Consider the following 20,082-nt stretch of genomic DNA (forward strand, 5'->3'; position numbering starts at 1 on the left):
ACAGCATCCTTTTAATAAAGAGCATAAATCCGCCATACACTGTTCTTTTATTAATTTACCCTTTCTGATTAGCGTTCTAATATCAAAGAATCACTTTTTTTTGGATCTAAATGCCACTCCTAAACTGAACTCTGAAAGAATAGGGGTCATCCTGCTGACCTGTAAAATAACAGGACATCTGTGGCTTAGATAAGCAAAGGCCTGGAGGCATCTGTTTGAGTAGATTAACATAGTCACATCCTTCAGCAGGTAGCTGAATAGATAAGACAGCATGTGTATTCTCTTCCTTTCCTTTCAAATGGGTTGTTAATGAGGTGCCATTGTTTCACGGTAATTGTGTATCTTTCAATCCACATCATGATCGGCTGTTGTTTCCTGAAGCAGCATGAGTCGTGATCAGAAAAACTTTTGCTTCCCTTTCAAACGGTATATAAACTAGAGTTTTGAGCTGTCTTTTATCCGATCTTCTCTGTCCCTTGCCAAGACAAGCTAATAGGTGAGTAACTTTATACATCTATGAGATTTAATTCTTTTTAAAAATAGACCTGTCCTTTTTAAAATATGTATTCATTATGTGACTTTTTTTTTCCCTAGGCTTTCAGCATTAATAACTCAACACGCCGAGATGGGTAAGAGATTGTTCTTTTAAAAAAACTTATAGACATTGCGTAGAGTTTTAAATATATATTTTATTTACTGCATGGCAGAGAATATTTTTTTTTGTATTGCAAGCAGCCAGCTGAATAAATAATACCATCTTGATGGCGTGGTCAAAGCTTGTCTTAGAAAGGTATTTAAACTTCTTTCCTGCAGGAGACAGAAATATGAAGCATTTTATGATTTTATAGAATAGATATTTATAAGCTGTTATTAAATTTGAATTTAGGAACAATACTTACGGTTATGAAATTCAAATTCCCTTGTCGCTGAGTTACACATGTCATGATATGCCGTGATAGAAAATCCATTTCATTCTCTGCCAAAAGCCGTATCTTCTTCTGAAAAAATCTGATTATGTATGATGCAAAAGATAAAAATGTAAAAATTCTTCCATAATTAATTTTATCCTGAAAAACGTATTGTCCAGTTAAAAAAATTGCAGAATTAACATCTGGCAGACTGCTTATCTGTATTTTCGCCAAAAATTCTTTTATGTCTCCTTCCAATTGTATTTGAATCAAAGAGTCTAGATTTTTTAATTGAAGGCTCATTTCTGATTTAGCCTCTGTATTTTCAGATTCTCTGCAATTAATTTTGAGATAATTTAGAACCAGACAATACAGCTGTGATTCAATAGCATCCATCTTGCAGTTTTTAAAAACAGGGATGTCAAATGTTCATCAGGCATGCCCTAACATGTTTCTGTTCTCTACAGCCGGGAATTCCAAGGAAAATAGCCCAGCATCCGATGCCTCCCTGGGTAAGCTCATTAACATATTGGGGGTTTAAGGAGGACTTTTTTACTTTTAAAATCCCTAATGATTTAGAAATACTGTTTCTTTTTCAGAGAAATATTTTCGCGACTCTGATGATAATGAATTTTTTACACAAAATCAAGCTGTGGTGCCATCGACTAGCTACAATATACCAAGGACAGACAGGGCCCAGTTTCATAGATATACCTTTAAGAGAAGTGCTAATCAGAGTAAGTGTACTTTTCATGGCAGACCCTTTTTTTACACAGCAGCGATTTTAACAGGGGAGGGAAGGGGAGGCAGCATGGGGGTCATTCCCCTTTAAAACAAGTTTGTGCGTGTGTGTGTGTGTGTGGGGGGGGGGGGAGGTGGGTTGGTTTGTTAGAGAGAGAGAGAGAGAGAGAGATACAGAGAGAGAGAGAGCGCTGAAATGCAGCCTTTACAAGACCCATTATTTCTTTTCTAGGCCTCAATATGACGATCCCCCCCAAAAGATACAAGGAAGCTGAAAGACCGGTTCCTGGAAAATCAGCCAACATCCCAGCCTTGAAGGGGGGCAAAGCTGCCAGCGGGGGTAGGGGCAAAACCCCAGCGATCCCTCAATATGACGATCCCCCCCAAAAGATACAAGGAAGCTGAAAGACCGGTTCCTGGAAAATCAGCCAACATCCCAGCCTTGAAGGGGGGCAAAGCTGCCAGCGGGGGTAGGGGCAAAACCCCAGCGATCCCTCAGATGACGACAGATCCCAAGATACATGAAAGACCGGCCGGTATCAAATCCGCAAACCCACAGGTCTTGAAGGGACCCAAGCCGGTTGCTGACGGGAATGGTGGCCAAAATCCAGCGGCCCCTCAGATGGCAATGGATCCAAAGTATGGCGAAAGATCAGACGGCAGCAAACCGTGGAGTCCCCAGGCCAAGTCAACTAATGGAGATGGTAGCAAAAAGCTTGCAAATCCTCAAGCTGTGGAGGGTAGGAAAAAAGAGGGCTTGGTTGAAATTGATGGAAAGGCTTTAGCTGTATACACCTCTAAAGTTGAATGTTGGTTTAAAAATTTTATGATGATTTTCAATGTGGTTAATGCGGCCAGAGCAAGTCTAAACCAAATTATGGACGAGGTCCCTGATATAAATGCCATTTGTGATGCTATTAAAAAAATGGATCATTTTTCTTGTGCAATGTCCTTTAAAATTCAAACAGGCCTAGGCTATCCTGATGTTAAACAGACAAACAGGAAGTATACAATGAGAAGGGCTCACCCTGGCCGTCAGTCTAGGGGGAGAAAAAGAAGGAAACCAAGCACAGCTAAACTGTACTGGCACAATAGAGTTGTTAAATTGTTACAAGGGGCCAAGAAACTGCTTGCACGTAGGAAAAGGTTATCTTTGCCTTCTAGCTGCACACAGTCTCAAGAACAATCTCCAAACGCTACCCTGCAGACACCAGAGAACTCTGGGGCGATTGGGGTTAACAGCCGAGAGTCGCAGGAATACCCACCAGGGTGCTCTTTACCTTCTAGCTGGGCCCTGTCTCAGGAGCAATCTCCAGACGCTGCCCTGCAGACACCTGAACATGAGGCAGAGAACCCTCCGGTGTATGCCGAAGTCACAAATAGGTGGGAGTGGGAAAATGAAAGATATAGCACCCTACACATAGCGCAAGAATTCCGGTTCGTAAATCTAGAACATGTGACCAGCTATGCACAAGCCGTTTCAGCATTACATTTAGCTGTTCAAGAGGTACTGGATCATGTTAATGAAAGCTTGGAGACGGGGGATTGTGTGCAGCTGAGATTTGAGGGTGGGAACATGCATAAGCCTCTCTTTTCAGTGAAAAAGGTCAAGGGTGCTCTAGACGCTGACGAGTTTCTCTCCAACTTAGCAAATCTTTTGCAGAGTAATATGGAACTTTGTTTAGACGGTGTTTTACGATTAGTTGTAACCATTGTGAGACCTCCTAGGGGGGGCAGCCGCCCAAGAGCCTTACGCTCTATCCCCTATAGTGCAATTATAAATAAGAAAAGGAAACATCTAATCGATTTCACTGATGTAAACAGTAAACTATGCTTTGGAGCAAGCTTAGTTCGTGTAATGTCTAAAAAGGTCCCAACAGATGCAGAGTTGGCACATGGAGCTCTGCAATTGTATCAGGCAGTCCACTGGCCTGTAGACAAAGAGGTTTCTTTGTCTGACATCCCTCTTTTTGAGGACCACTTACAGGTCAATATCCAGATTGCACACTATGGCGACAAAGGCTGGGGCTTGTTTAAACCACAAGGACACAAGTATACACAAACGTATACGTTGCTTCTCCATGATAATCACTTTTATGGAGTTCTTAATATAAAGGGACTCTTTGGGGCTCGTAATTACTGTCAATATTGCCACAAATTGTACTCTCATATTCATGACTGTATATTTTTCTGTAGACTCTGTCTAAGAAAAGATTGCGCTTCTAATGTGAACATCATGAAGAAGTGTAAGTGTTGCAAAATGAAATGCAGGTCGAGAGAATGCTTAGAATTACACACCAAGCTGGCGGCAGAGAACAAGGTACCCTGTACTTATAGAAAGTTTTGTGAGGACTGCGGTCGTTTTCAAAATGCAGAGCATTTCACAAAGGACTGTATAGGCAGGGTATGTAATATCTGCTGGGCTCCTAGGGGAGAAGAGGTAAACCACTTCTGTTTCATGCGCCCACTTAAAGAGCCAAAGATCTCAACCCATTATATATTTTATGATATAGAATCAAGACAAGACACGGGGTTACACATCCCCAATTACTGTTATGCCCGAGCCTTTTGGGGTGAGACTGTGCGGCATTTTAAAAAAGATGCTGCTGTGAAAAGCAGTATGCCCGATTGGATAAAGGAGATCCTTGAACAGGATGCTGAGGAAGAGGGGGTGGAGGATAGTGAACAATATGATGAGGACGACGGTTCATGTAGCGAGACTGGCTCTGGGAAAACTAAGAAAAAAGCTGAGGAGAAAAAGACATGGCCTTATGGGAAATCCTGGGAGTTTAGGGGTGAGGCTTGCATTGAGGAATTCATTCGGACTTTCACAGAAGGGAGTGTTTTCGGGGGAACAACGTTCATAGCCCATAATTCAAAAGGTTATGACGGTTATTTCATTCTCAACCAGCTAGTCAAAGAAAAACTGGAGGTAGAACTTATTACTCAAGGGGGTAAACTCATAACAATATCCGTGCCGGCTCTTGATATAAAATTCCTGGACTCTCTATGCCATCTCCCCATGGCCCTGGCAAAATTACCCAAATGTCTAGGGCTCAATCAGGAGTCTAAGGGATACTTCCCTCATTACTTCAACACCCCTGAAAACGAACAGTATGAGGGACCCTTGCCACCCCCCGAAGCTTATGGAGTGCAGCACATGATGCCTTCTGAGCAGAAGGCTTTCTTAAAATGGCATGAAGAGAATAAGACAAAAACCTTTAACCTGCAGCGTGAATTGGCTGCCTACTGCCAGCAGGATGTTAATATCCTGGAACAGGCCTGCACAAAGTATCGCCATGAAATTATGACCCTGACAAAGAAGAAGGTGAAAGTGTACGATGGGGGACATGATTGGTTTGCCATAGACCCTCTCCAATACCCCACCCTAGCGGGTGTGTGTCTTAGCATGTACAAGTTCAAATTTCTGCCGAAAAATAAAATAGCAATCCCGCACCCAGACAACTATCATCGCCAGTGCAAGCGCTTCTCATCTGCATCGATCCAGTGGTTGTCTTATATTGCACATAAAGAAAAAACCAGGGTTCAGCATGCTTTGAATGGTGGGGAATTTTGTATCGGTTCTCTTTATGTAGATGGTTATATGGTTGTTAATGGCAGGGGCATATGTTTAGAGTTCCTGGGGTGTTTTTTCCACGGCTGTGCCCTCTGTTACCATTCTGAGGATTGGAATCCTCTGTTAGGGAAAACCTATGGGGCTCTTTTCAATGCCACACAGGAAAGGACAGCCGTTTTGAGAAGCAAGGGCTTTGAAGTCAGATCAATTTGGGAGCACGAATGGAAAGAGATGGTGAGAAACGACAACGATGTCAAAAATTACCTTGCTACAGCTGATTTTCCAGATCCCTTAGCACCTAGGGATGCTCTCTTTGGTGGTCGTACAAACGCGATCCGTTTGTACTACAGAGCTAAACCGGGAGAGCAAATTCTTTACTATGATTTTACCAGCCTTTACCCCTATGTCAACAAAACTAAAGAGTACCCTCTGGGGCACCCCAAAATCATATATGAGAATTTTGAGCCTGTGACTGCCTACTTTGGTATCGTAAAGGCAAAAATCTCACCACCTAGAGGCCTCTTTTTTCCAGTTTTGCCAGCCAGGATTGGTGGAAAACTTATGTTTGTGCTGTGTGCCGCCTGTGCAGAAAGCAGCCAGAGAACCCCTTGTGAACATACCGATGAGGAGAGAGCTTTGACGGGGACCTGGTGTACTATAGAACTGAATGTAGCCATAAATAAGGGGTACAAGGTTGTGAAAATCTTTGAGGTATGGCATTTTGAAAACAGATCGGATGAACTGTTTTCAGATTACATGAAGCTGCACCTTCGCCACAAACAGGAGGCATCAGGCTATCCCTCGTGGTGTGTCAGCGAGGCAGATAAAAACAAATATATTGCTGATTATGAACAGAAAGAGGGTATAACCCTACGTAAAGATAAAATTGCTGTAAACCCCGCAAAAAGACAGATTGCCAAGCTGTTTCTAAACTCTCTGTGGGGTAAGTTTGGTCAGAGAACGAATCTGCCTAACACTCAGGTGGTCAGAGATCCGGATGAATATTTCAACCTCTTATTTTCAGAGTCTTACAAAGTGTCCATGTTTGAATTTTTGGCGGATGATGCTGTCTGTGTGTCATGGAAACATGCGACTGACAGATTAACCACCAAGGGTAGGAAAAATGAATTCATAGCCTGCTTTACCACAGCTTATGCACGTCTTGAGCTTTACAACCTGCTTGACAAACTGCAGGATAGAGTTCTTTATCACGATACTGACTCTGTTATTTTTGTACAACGGGAGGGTGAATGGAAACCCTCCTTAGGGGACTACCTGGGGGACCTCACGAGTGAGGTTCCTGAAGGCATGCATATTACAGAATTTGTGTCCGGAGGACCAAAAACGTACGGGTATAAAATCTGTGACGGTAGTGCGTGCATGAAGGTCAAAGGGATCACACTGAATGTGACTAACTCTGAAAAAATTAATTTTGACAGTCTCAAGGATTTGGTTTTTACGTACGCTTCTGACAACCGAGATGGTTCGCTCCGTGAAATAGTGGTAGAGCAGCCAGGCATTGTCAGGGATAAGCGGCAGTGGTTGATTCATACAAAGCTTTTAAGGAAAACTCAAAAGGTGGTTTATGACAAAAGAGTGATTGTCGAAGACTTTAAAACCCTACCTTATGGCTACTGAACTAAATACGTTGTGGGTTCATCCTTTTTCAGCTATCCTAGCAGGACCCAGTGGTTGTGGAAAAACATTTTTTATTAAGAATATGCTTGACAACGCGCGCAATGTATTTTCTGACATGCCTGAAAATATTATCTGGTGTTATGGATGCTGGCAACCTGTATATAAGACTCTTCTCTGTAAATATCCCTGTATTCGTTTTGTAGAAGGCTTGCCGGAAAAGTTTGATGATGATGTTCTGTTACCCCCCACTAAAATAAACTTCTTGATTTTAGACGATTTGATGCAGTCTGCCTCTGATAATAAGGAAGTGGAAAAGTTATTTACACAATATGTGCATCACAGGAACGTAAGTGTTTTTTTAATTACTCAGAACATTTTTTCCCAGGGAAAATCTGCCCGATCCATTAGTCTGAACGCAAAGTTTTTAGTCCTCTTTAAAAACCCCAGGGATAAGCAGCAAATTGCCACACTAGCCCGTCAGATGTATCCGCGAAATGTACAGTTCTTCATGGAAGCTTTTGCAGATGCCACAACTCCTCCTCACGGTTATCTGTTGGTAGATTTAAACGCCAATACCCCTGAACCTTACAGACTGAGAACAGGCCTTTTCCCACCGGACTGGCCTGCTGTGTATACCTTGAAGAAATCTGCTACAGGCAACAAAAGACGGCTGCTTTGAAACCCTTTTCTTCATTGAAGCCGATTCAGCAGTCGGATAACATGTCTGAACGTATAAGGAGAAACCTGCCACTTTTGAAGCTCCTTATTAAGGCCCCCCTGCGGCAGAGAAAAGCCATTTTATGTGCTGCTTCGGATGATCTGGTCACTGCCATTTCAGAGATTGCTCTGAATACTTTAAAAGGAAAGATAGCTCTAACGCCTAATCAGGTACGTGTTTTAAAGAAGAAACGAACACTAATTAAAACCTTGAGTAACAAGAGGGTACCCCTACGGCGGAAAAAATACCTGGTGAAGCAGTCTGGAGGTTTCCTGGGACCCTTATTGGGTATCGCTGTCCCTCTAATAACCAGTCTTTTAACTAATAAGTAATGGATTATGCTGAAAAGATGTATCTGGTCCCCAGTGCTCAGCTACAAGAGCTGAGGGGTGTACCAGAAAACATCAGGGCCACCACGGTCAGACGCTTGGATTCTGAGATGAGAGAGATTCTCTTAAGGTCAGACTTGTCAGAGTATGAAAAAGCTAAGCTTTACAATGGCGTTCTACAGAGGTTTTTAACGCTGACCAGGCAGGAGGATATGGAAAAAACAATGCAACCGCCCCCACAGCCCGCCGCTCCTCCCCCCTCGTCACCGGTCCCTCAAGAGGCCCTACCCGAGGATATTCAAGAGGTGTTAGACAGTCTGCCCAACCGTTACAAGAAAAATGCAGAGATTTTGCTAAGTAAATTAAGGCGACATCAAGACATCTCTTCATGGGATGACAAAGGGGCCTTCCGGTACCGGGGGGAGCTCTTACCTGGCTCTAATATTCTGGACCTGGTCAGAGGCATCACCCAGTCTACAACCCTTTCTGATAAGAGAAAACCCAAGGGGTGGGACGTTTTTCTTAAAGCTCTGGCCGAACTGAACATCCCCACATCTATCGCGGGAAATTCAGCCGTTAGAGAACAATTAGAAGCGCTGAAAACAGCACCGCCGTCTTCTTCCTCCCCGCCTGCCACATCCGCTGTTGTCCGACCCAAGAAACAGTTCAAGAGACCGGAATGGCTGCGCGTCAAGGAGCTTCCAACAACCCCTTGGAGACCCGTGGTCAAGAAGCCTGAATGGCTCACTTTATAAAATACATTAATAAAAACCATGACAGATAAAACATTTAACGTTTGTCTTTTATTTTATTTATGCACAGCTTACATTTTTTATGTTTTACACAGGGGTCCGCAGGCTTGAATATGATGAAACGGGTGGCATGCGGGGGGTGCTCTTTGAATTTTCCTGTTCTTGACAAACTCTACAACCATGCGGTCATTTTTGGTAGTATCATCCGAGTACAACTTTAAAATTTGATCAAACTTCAGGCCTTTTGTTCTGTTCTGTAAAAAGAACACACAGTGATAGCCGCAGGTCCCTGCCGAAGGGTGTTGTAGCTGTCTCTTCTGGAATATTATTTCATTGCCCTGACGCCATAAAAAACCTGTAATTGTTTCAGGTATCCGCGGGTTGTCCGGGTCTATGCCGTATGAGTCAAAAAACTCTCCAGGACCATTAACTGGTAGATAGAGGGCCAGCCAGTGTTCCCCAGGCATCGTGTGGGGGTGTGTGTTCACCACTATTCCGGTAGGTCTTTTGGTAACAAGGGCCCTTGGTAAAAGGTCGCAGGGATAGACATCTAGAAAGGTCTTATCTCGTTGTAATACGCTTAATAGCTGCAGCGTGTTCATGTTCACATATAATCAAAGAGGACGTTTCTGCTATGGTTGATTTCAATCACGTTGTCAAATACCCCGTATAAGAGCATGTTAATAGTTGCCGCTAGGGGTTGGGCAAAGCGGATCTCTGCTCGAAGATTTCCAGTCTTGATCAGAGAATAATGTTCCGAGCAGCCATGATCCGGTGTCAGATCAAAGGCATATAGGGTGTATCCGTGTCCAAATTCGTTAGGGGTGATGAAAATGTCTTGGTCCTTCATGGCTTTTCCGGAGGTTTGTACCAACTGCATGTACTCTCGGACATAAAGGCCGTTTGCATAATCCGGCTGGAGGGGCTTTGCTGGAACTTGCACCCCATCAACGTACAAGGCGATAAAATTAACATTGAAATGTTGGAAATTGTAAGGGTTTTTGTCATAGGCTCCGCTGAAAGCATCATTGTCAACAAAAGTAATGACGAGCTGTTTCGGCAACTGTCCCAGAAAAAGGTTTTCTTGATTGCACACAAGGCTTCCTGCCGGTATACTGAACACTTTCATTCCCACGCGTTCAACGGGGTATTTTGCATTAGATGCAAGAAGAGCCTCTGCGTGTCCTATGCGAACCCCCGGGGACACTTTCACCCTTTTGACAAACAGAGAGGCGTTTAAAATATCCACTTTGTACCTCTCTCCATCATCACCACTCATCAGGCAGAACGTATCCTTGCTACGGGTAAGTTTGATTTTCACATCTACACCGTTCAGTAACATTTTCTCCTGAAAAAATAGCTCATTATGCAACGGCCCCATCAGATTCCATTTCTTGCTGTTCCCTGTGTGTTCTGCTCTCATTCTAAAGCCCCAGTTTCCAGTGTTGTTGGCTACGGTGGTTTGTTCCATGGCTGTATAACCATCTCTATAAAACCCGCCTGCCGCGAATTGGGTACTCATGCTGTCGGAGCCGTAATTCATAAGCAGCTCTATCATGGCCCTATAGGGGTAGCAGTTGTTACTCTGACTGATGAGCCGGTCCCCAAGGGTGACGTCCAGTTGGCTAAAGAGCGCTGCAATGGGATAATTTACAAAACCCACTTTAGCATCCGCGGCGATGTTTGTCCCATTTGCTTTTGTGATCTTACACACCACGTAGAGCAAGGTATTGTTTAAATCGAGATAATCTTCACTGTTGCCTGTTACATAAAATTCTATTTGACCGTTGGGGGTTATGGCCGCTAGAGGGGGGACTTCTATATACATACAGCTTTCCACGCTGGTTTGTGTAGGCGATAGTTGAAAAATATCCAATTCAGATTTGGCACACTCTTCGGAGGAGCTGTGAATGAAAGCCATTTTAAAAGATGTCTCCGCGGACGCGCTTCAGACCCCTAATCTTACGGCTTGCTTTCTTCTTCTTGCTCTCAAGCTTCTGACGTTTTTTGGGTGGTAATCCGCTGTTTAACCGTTTAGGAGGACCTAGGCGTAGATGACCCGCTTTTCGCTTAACTCCACCCCTTCTTTTCAGGTATGTGAGTCCTGAGCCTTCTTGGGGTCTCACTTTTTTCATAACATGACCCACGACGTCTCCGGCTATATTATGCACGGCGGTCTTAAGGTGCGGCTTAATGAACTCAAAGCCTCTCCTCAAGAGGGGAACAGCCTTTCGGAACAATCCACGAAAAATGCCGCCCAGTCCCGCCCCGTACATGTTTACAGATCCGTGAAAGCCAGGGATGCCCCGCCCTGCCTGGGCCTTATAGTACGCCCTATAAACATTGACATCTCCGTAGTCTTTCAGCACCACCATTTTAACGTTCTGCTGTTCTCTTTCTAAACACAACCCTTTCGGGGGCGAATATGCAACCGCACAACAACTTTCCCCAGAGTGAATGGCACGGGTTGGTTCTGGTCCGTCTTTATTTCAATGGTTATTGTGTTGATGTGATTCTTGCTCATCAGCACGTAATGCGGCTTGTCGTAAGTAATTGTAACACATTCGTAGGTTTCTCCCTTGACGGGGATGCAGCGTAACAGAGGTACAGAGTGGTCTCCCACGATTTGGTGCTCGATGATATCTGTATAGACGTACAAGGAGCTGAAACCGCCGTTAATGTCTGCAGCATGCGGTATTTTCCTGACAGCCACATACGGAGGGGCCCCCAAAATGTGGGCTAACTCCGTCCCCGCCGAGAATAAGTAATTTTCAGGGCCTGTGAATCTAACTTTGCCCATGACGGTGTCGTAGGTCAACCACGTTTCTTGTAGGTCTATAGCTTGTTTTATCGTATCATTCATGTTCTTCAGAAGATCAGGAATGTCCTTGTAATAGCCCCTGTGTAAATGAAAGGTCCATTTCTTTGGCCCCTCAAAAATTGAAAACGGTGTATTTTTAAGGAGTGTGTACCAACTCCGAGGATACTGTATCTCTGCTAGACCAACTTCCCAAACACCGATCAAATCTAAGGGTTTGGGCAACATTGTCGTATAACAGGCGTTTGTATTTTGAGGAAAAACCTTCTTACAGGCATTACTCGGGAGTGTGATGTAAAAACCATGATCCCCCATTTTGCTTCTCAGCGCCTAAACAACCTTAGAAATCTCTGAGGCAGACACCCAGCTGTTAAACTTGCTAGGCCAACCTAACCACTTCACTAAGTGGAGTTTTCTTCGACCACGGCCTTTTGTGTCCAAAATCTTTTCAATTCTGTACAGTCGATCTTCCCGGTCATTGATCTTCTGCAATTCTTCAGGATAGAAAGTACCGATTATGGCATCCCCATCATAATCCGTCAGATGGTATACAGGCCTCTCTTTACCTTTGACAACACGATCTACGATAAATATCTCGGTGGTGAAATTCTGCTCATACCCCTTATCAAATACGCCTTTGCTTTTAGAAACCCTCACAAGGTCCCCTTTTCTGAGTTTTGAAACTTCTTTTTTGGTTCCAACAGAGGGCTCATAGACTCTTTTCCAGACCAACAGGTCATTATGATGATTCACATCTACAGGCCTACATTTAATAGTTCTATGAATGCTATGATTGTAACTTTTAAGGATTTGCTGCAATACATCCACATACCTGTAGGTGTTTTTAGCCGTGAAATACCTCCACATTTTTGTTTTTAATGTTCTGTTAAACCTCTCAACAACCCCCGCTTTGACCTCATTATTGGTGACAAAATGCAGTATTCCATATTTCTTGAATAAACCGGTTACAGGTTTGTTTAGAAATTCACCGCCACGATCCGTCTGTATTTTGTCAGGTTTTCTCCCGTCTTGTTTGAAAACGGCTTCAAAGGCGCTGGCCACTTCTTTGCCTGTTTTACCTTTGAGCGCTTTTACCCAGCCGTACTTAGACAGAATGTCTATACAGACCAGAATATACTTGTAACCATTGTTGTGCCGGGCATATTGTTGCATATCAACCAAATCTGCCTGCCATTGAGCATCTACTTTGGAAACCACGGTCTTATTTCTTTTAAAATGAATTCTAGCAGGTCTATGCAACGTATAGGCATCCTGATCAGACAGCCATCGTGAAACATCTCCGAGCTTCAAGGTTTTGACCTGTTTTTTGGCCTCCCTAAAGAGAGGCTTGAGACCTCCAAAACTCCCCGCTGCTGAGGGTGTGTAATAGATATTGTGCAGTAATTTTTCCCGTGCATCCTGCTCAGCCATTAGCACTAATATGATCAATGTATGGTACAATAAATGCTCTTTATTAAAAACAAATCAGTATATTACAAAAATTATACATTTTTTGTTTTTGTTTTTATTCAATCACGCATGTTTGGACAACAGTAAAAATGACAATCGTATACTTGTTGTAGTGTTCGTTTAACAATGTCTAGATATTGTTCATCTGTCGACCTCAATAGTCTTTTTAAAAAGTTATATGACTCGTCAGAAGCTGTTAAGCTTTTAATAATCTTGTGTATGTAGATCAAGGTTCGATTTGTCATGCAGAGCTTCTTAGTTTGGAAAGCTGTAATGGTGATAACAAGGATAACTTTTTTATAGCAAAGTTTCGAACATATCTCGTTCAACATCTTGGAATAGTCAGCATCGTTCCAACCTATGCACGGGTGCGCTTGTTGCCCACACAGATCTTCCTGGCATCCATAGCACCTTTGAATCAGATGTTCAGACAAAGCGTCTTTTAGCATTGCGAAGAGACAGGCCCTTGTAAGGGCCTGCATGTCCTTGTGTTTTTTCAGAGAATAGCCTCCGGCTTGGAAGTACCGCATCTCCTAAAAAAAAAAAAAAATTCAAAAAAGGGGTTTTTAGCACACGTAATAAACATCTATAGCGCTCCTCTATCAACACCTTACCCCCAGGGGTTACCTACCTGCGTTTCAGAAGTTTTCTCATTATAACATGATGTTTTCCTAGGATGACACTGTCCGTCGGGTTCTTCAAGCCGTTTTAATGCTCCTGGAGGGCCGTTTTCACTGTCGGAATCTGAACTCATGTAACGCTTTCGGGGTTTGGAAAGGGTCATGCAGGCCGTGACCTTTTGCTCCTCTGGCTTATGGACGGGCTCCGGAGCTTTGTTCTCCTTCTCCGCCATGTCTACAAAACCGCAGGACCTTTGCAAAGAGCTGACAGAGCGCGCAGAAGTGTCCCCGAACCACGTTTTTATAGCCTCTCAGCAAACTCCCCGGGGCTTTCCCACCCTTGCAGGGCCTAGGGACAAGCCGGGGCATGTCCTACGACCAACCCTTTTCCAGCCAAGGCCCTCCAACCGCTCCCCATTGGTCTACGGGGTCGTGGGGTGGCACGCAACCTCGGGGACCAATCCTCAGGCCACCCCAGGGTCACGGGGGACCCCTGCCTCTAGGAAAAGGCTCCTATAGGCTCACGGGCCCACCCGAAATCCCTGACGTCACGCAGGGGGCTGGGGCAAGCCGAGACATGGTCTACGACCACCCCTTTTCTAGCCAAGGACCTCCAACCGCTCCCCATTGGCCTACGGGGTCGTGGGGTGGCACAACCCCTCGGGGTCCAATCCTCAGGCACCCCTAGGGTCACGGGGGACCCCGGCCTCTAGGGAAAGACCCCTATAGGCCCACGGGGACCCCCACAACCCCTGACGTCACCGTTCGGACCACCCCTTCCGCCGGAAGGGGCCTGGGTCCAGCCTAGGCGCCGGAAGTCCCTCCCCTTCCGGTCCAGGGTCCCAAAAGGGGGCGTGGCACCTGTCAAAATTGAGATTGAATAAAGCTACCACTATCCTACTACTTTGATCCTCTATTGTCTCTATCTCGACTTAAACAAGAACAGAACAGGAAATGGCTGACTCCATCTAGCTATGATTACATCCTGTGCCATGTGGCAACTAATCAATAATGGTAGTATCCACACATGTACAGAATAGTGAAATGAAATGAAAATAACTTGTGTAATTTTGCAATAAAGTTTTAAACAGTAAAATATATTTATTCTTAATGGTCTCCATTAAGGATGTAAAAATTGCAGGGTTTTTTTTTAATCCCAGGAAATTTTGACATTCCACCTTGTCAAGGAATCACTCAGGGAAATCCTAAGCACAGTTTTTTCTTCCACTTGCTTGCTGATTTCTTGCACAAGATTCGTTTTGACAGTCTCACACTGCTTGTGCCTGAAGTATTTTCCACTGCAGGATTTTTGCTGCTCTTTTCAATTTCAGGCTTTTACAATGGTTAGTTTTAAATAGTTGTGTTCAGAGGCAACCACATTGATTAAAAAAAACAGGAAATAAACTCTCTCAAACAAAATAAAACAAAGCAAAAACCCTCCCTCCCAAGACTCTTCTTCTTTAAAATAGAATCTCCTTATGGGCAGAGCTCCTGTATTTTTTTAACTGTGTAACTATCCATCAACAAGAGTTTTCTTTTAAAAAATGATAAGATGAGGAAATTGAGCAGTTGAGGAAGGAAAGCCTTCTTGAGATAGCAGCAAGCCTTTTCCCTATCTATCTGTGTGGCTACTTAAATTAAACAGACCCAAATTTCCTGGTTTGATTTCAGCAAATGAATTCACATTTTACTTACTGTTTAGTCACATGCTGTATCTGCTCTACAAGGGAGGTTGCTCCTGTCAAGTTTTAATTTCTTGTTAAACTGGTCAGTTTTAAGTGGCGGTGTTAGTTATTCTAGGAGCCTGACATTGACAAAAAGTATGGTAAGGAATCCTGCAGAGAAGGGCGTATGTTCTTGTGGAGTATCTGAGGAATAATTTGCAAGGTTTCTTGGGAAGAAACAGAAGACGTTTTGCTGACCAGGAAATCCCAGGGGAGTTGAAAAGAAAAATCAGAAAATTCTGTAGAAAGCGGTGAGATCAAGAAGCATTTAGATTCACAATTTTGTTCTTTGTGAGTTAACACATAAGGAATTTTGCATCTGTACAGAGCCACAGCCAGAGTATATCTGCTGAGTATATCTGCTTCCCACACCTCATTTCTTTAAGCGTGACTCAGCAGAAGTCATTCAGTTCTTTTCATCCCCTGCAAGAGCAACAGTCAGAACATTCTCTTCCCTTTGAAAATGTTTCTTCTGCTGAGTAGTGTTTCTTCTGTTTGTAAGTAGTTGAAACTAGTTCTGAGGTTTTTCATTGTTGTTTGAACTGTTGGACTCTTTGAGAAGCTGTACGACTACTACAGCTTTGTTTAAAACTGCTTTGACTGTGCAGAAAAGGTCGACCCTTCAGAATTGGGGGAAAAAGTTGGAAGAGCTATATCTTGGTTCAACATAGTTTTGGTTTGGCTGAAATCCAGCTGGTTCAGCCAGACATTTCTCAGGGCCACCAACCAGGTTGCTCTTGATAAAACTCAATTTATCAGCTATTTCTAAGGTCTACTGCCTTGAAGACGTTGCTGTTGGCCTCATTCTTATCTCTTGCCAAGACCACTTCTGTAGTCAAAGCTTTTACTTTGTCAAAGTCAGTAGATGCGCTGAGCTATAAAAAGTTTTTTGGATGTTTGGTGTCATAGAAGTCTAAAGAAAAGAGACTAAGAAGAAGGCAAAGAAACCTGAGAAAGAGTATCATACACCACTGATGGAACAAGTACATACAGTTTCACTACCACAGGTGTGGTCGTTGCTGCTGCACACCTTTATGTGACTTTCTGCTGCTATTTCTTCCAGTGCTAGCAAAATACCATGTGGTATCTGCTCATGACTCCAAGGATCCCGTAGTACCTTTGGGGTCTTTCTCTGAATAAGAAATAAGAGGTGTGAGCCCTCTGCTGAATGTGGTGCATATATAGTAGCTTCCCAGCCTCTTGCTCTCCCTCATATTGAGGACAGATATCACATCAGTGTTGAAAGTGTTTGTCTCATTGACCTTGGCATTGGTGCTGCTGGGACAACAACTATCCAATCTAGTTTCACTCTGCTTGATACTGTAACAGTTGATCTCTTTCACTTCTGAACAGATTATGGACAGGTGAGGCCTCCATTGTTTATTCCTATGGGTGACCTTCTGAACTTCTCTTGTCCTTTGGAACAATTATTTCTCCGCCACTTTCCTGTTTAAAGGTTATCTGAAGAGCCACTGATTTCCTTTGGAACCGGGGACTACAACACTGATGGTGCTCACATCCTAACCTGTATTAGGTGCAACTTCAGTAACTGCACCGCCCATTTCTGTTTCCTATGTGATGCTGCCCTTGGCCTTGCTGCCTTGGCCATTCTCACCCTAGCATCCAGAGTATAATACCAGCTTATCTCTTGTGACCTGATTGCCACTGAGGTTTTCACTAAATTCTTTTTGGAGACCTTACATAATTTTTTTTCTTCTTTTTGGAGACATAATTTTTCTTCTTCTAAGGATATTCATTCTTATGTGGCTACATTGTTGGAGGCTGAGAAGTTATCACCAGTATCAGATCCTGTCTTACATAGAATCAGAGAAGGCCACAAACTGGATGTATTAGGCCATCGCCTCTACTCTGTGGCTTCTTTTGTAATGAGAGTTTCTAACTACCAGGCAGCCATGAGCGCCTGTCAGAGGCAGTTAGGGAACAAGGTTTTACCAGTTTTTCAAGCCTCTCCTGAAGAAACCAGGGCTGCTGCTCTCAACACTCACCTGGAAGTGATGACGCTGGCTAAACAACAACATTTGGTGTCCTGTCATATGGCCAAGGCCATGACATCAGCTATTGCTCTCACTTGGCTGCGCTCAGCGGGAATCAATGACGATGCTAAGTCCCGTATTGAAGAACTCCTGTTTGATGGCGTTGGCCTATTGAATGAAAAAAGGGATGAGGTGATGGACAATTTACATGCGATCCGAAAGACAGCTCACTTGAAGGATTTCTCCTTGAGCTCCTCTCATGAATTTCAGAGGGTCTGTAAGTCTTCTGGATTGACACTGTTAAATTAAAATGGTAGGGGAAGGCTGGCAGAGACACCTCTAGCAGGCCATATAGGAGGGAGATGGTACTTGGCAGAACAGGGCTAAGGATTGCGTAGCAGAGACTGAGGCATGGTTGATACTAATAACTGCAGAGTTCCCTGAAATAGCCCAGGGCCCCCAGATTGTGCAACACAAGACACAGGAAATTCCTGCAAAACCAATGGGGGAGAACCTGGGAGTTGCCCCCTGCCATGCACCCCCAAGACCAGTTCTCAAGGGCCTGGAAATCCTCTGGAATCAGTTTTTGGATGGTATGCAAGGGTGCAGAAGAGGGAGAGGAAAGTTCTCAAAGCTCCACTCGCAGGAAAATCGATTTAGCTATTTGTGAATACGTGTTGGTTCTGCCATGGGTGATTCCATGGTCAGGGCAGGAAAAAGGACAGGAGGCTGTTCTTCTTTTCTAACAGAATCTGTTTTATTAGTAAATAAACTCAACTCAGCTGGCTCAAATGGGTCCATTAAACTTAACTCTGGTAACAACGTATAACTCCAAACTCGTGTGTTCATTTCTTTATCTTTTCTTCTTCTTGGGGGGCTGGCCCAAATCGCTCCCGGTCGGTCATAGGCCGGATCGGTGTGGTTCTGACAGCACAAACCATCCCACAACAGGGGTGTCTCGCCCAGTCCCCCCCCGCTGACTCTGGAGTAAAGAGGGACTGGGACGGATCACCCTCCTTCCCCCACGCTGATTGCGGGGGTAAACCACCACAGTCCATTCAAAGGGATCTACCTCTTGCCCACGTGTGAAGAAATCAGGAGGTCCCGGCAGTAATCCTCCATCTACTTGTAAGTTCGGGAATTCTTTAAGCAGCTTGAGGAAACTCTCCTGGCCCATAATCCATTCCGTCTGCACTGATCTATCTTTCTTATCAGCCGGCTCACTTCTCACAACTTTAAAACTTCCCGCATTTTCGTCCTCATTTATATCTTCCCATATAATCAAATCAAGCTCCTCCCCCCCTCTCGTCAGCCAAACACACTTCTCTAGGCTTCTGCACCTCCCTATCATGTGGCTCAACCTCCACATTAATATGCCCTCCACACACTCAGTTCCTCCTTCCACTCCTCTGACTGTGGAGGATGGCTCACTCTCTTTCTCTCCTTCACACTATTATATTTAGTCATTATACTTATAAATGTTCTGATCCAGAGATTATAATAATGTATTTGCTTATTTCAACTCTGTTATCTGATTTCTAATACAGGACACAGTGAACTTCTCTGCCATAGCTAGAAAATAATCTGCAGCATGCTCTGTGTTTCGAAAGTAACTTTATATTACTACTAGTATTAAATATTTATATAAGGAACTGACTCAGTAACTCTGAATGATACTCAGAATCTATTTTTATAAGTAATATAGCATTTGTGAGATAATAGGGTTTGCTTAGTTTAAAATTACAGACTAGAGTCTTGTATTAGTCTGGCCAATAGCAAGTAGTCCTTGAGATTTTTGGGGCAATGGCAGGGAAGAATTAATTTTATCTCAAATAATCATATTTGTTGTGCAAGACAAGAAGCTTAAAAATCTCCATCTGAAATTTAAATTGTATATATTTCAGAGGGGAAGGGTTAAGATGCCAGAATCTTAGGTTCTGAAGATTCTGCCATTAACAAAATGGTGAGGGGGGTGTTGCAAGTTGATACACAATTTGAACTTCAAGAAAGAATAAGGAAACTGATGAGAACATGAAACCTTCAAGTGTCAGTTTGACAGAAATGACATTTCAGATACATGGTCTTTCTTAGAAAGAGATTTGGCATTTAATTAGCTTCCCATAGCAAACATTGTTCGTACTGTAATGAATATCACTGGAGATAAATTAAGACTCCTTACTTAGCATATGCTGAAATAAAAGAGAGCCGTATTGTCATTAAACAATACGAATGTAAGAGAAAGTGATATTTTATAGACCACTATACGTGGTGGATGTGGTGGCGCTGCCACAGAAGACCAGCAGTTCTAAGATCGAATCCACGCGACAGAGTGAGCGCCCGTTGCTTGTCCCAGCTCCCGCCAACCTAGCGGTTCGAAAGCATGCAAATGCAAGTAGATAAATAGGAACCACCTCGGTGAGAAGGTAACAGCATTCCGTGTCTAGTTGCACTGGCCATGTGACCACGGAAGATTGTCTTCAGACAAAATGCTGGCTCTATGGCTTGGAAACAGGGATGAGCACCACCTCCTAGAGTCAAACATGACTGGACAAAAATTGTCAAGGTGAACCTTTACCTTTAAAGAAATCATACAATCTGCTAGCTTTCATGGATCAGGGCCCCTTCGTCAGGCTTGCATCTTATCATTAGTGCAAAGAATTTAAAAGAGTCCCAAAAGTTAATGGCAGATGGATTTTGCCAGTTAAGAAAGATGCAGGCTGCACTGGAGGTATGGTTTTAAAATTACAGCCGAGGAAGCTGTTCATTGGATATCATACCCAAGTTCTTCAAACA

The 20,082-nt window shown here is 43.6% G+C and overlaps 3 protein-coding genes across 7 annotated transcripts in view; 2 read left to right on the top strand and 1 right to left on the bottom strand.

Moving 5' to 3' along the window:
* Positions 1-20,082, top strand: part of CTNNA3 (catenin alpha 3) — a 1,002,073-nt gene that overhangs the window by 149,140 nt on the left and 832,851 nt on the right. The gene's annotated exons all lie outside the window — the stretch shown is intronic.
* On the top strand, positions 371-2,054 carry LOC140706440 (uncharacterized). The gene is made up of 5 exons (XM_078388999.1): positions 371-496; positions 595-629; positions 1,376-1,420; positions 1,508-1,645; positions 1,882-2,054. The coding sequence occupies exons 2-5, from the start codon at positions 626-628 to the stop codon at positions 2,052-2,054; spliced, it is 360 nt and encodes a 119-aa protein (XP_078245125.1). The 5' UTR covers positions 371-496; positions 595-625.
* On the bottom strand, positions 12,933-13,980 carry LOC144588311 (uncharacterized). Its single transcript, XM_078390900.1, has 2 exons — positions 13,583-13,980; positions 12,933-13,484 (listed from the first exon to the last, which is right to left on the bottom strand). The coding sequence occupies exons 1-2, from the start codon at positions 13,802-13,804 to the stop codon at positions 13,011-13,013; spliced, it is 696 nt and encodes a 231-aa protein (XP_078247026.1). The 5' UTR covers positions 13,805-13,980; the 3' UTR covers positions 12,933-13,010.

The sequence above is a fragment of the Pogona vitticeps genome, chromosome 3 (genome assembly GCF_051106095.1).
Source record: "Pogona vitticeps strain Pit_001003342236 chromosome 3, PviZW2.1, whole genome shotgun sequence".
NCBI lineage: Eukaryota > Metazoa > Chordata > Lepidosauria > Squamata > Agamidae > Pogona > Pogona vitticeps.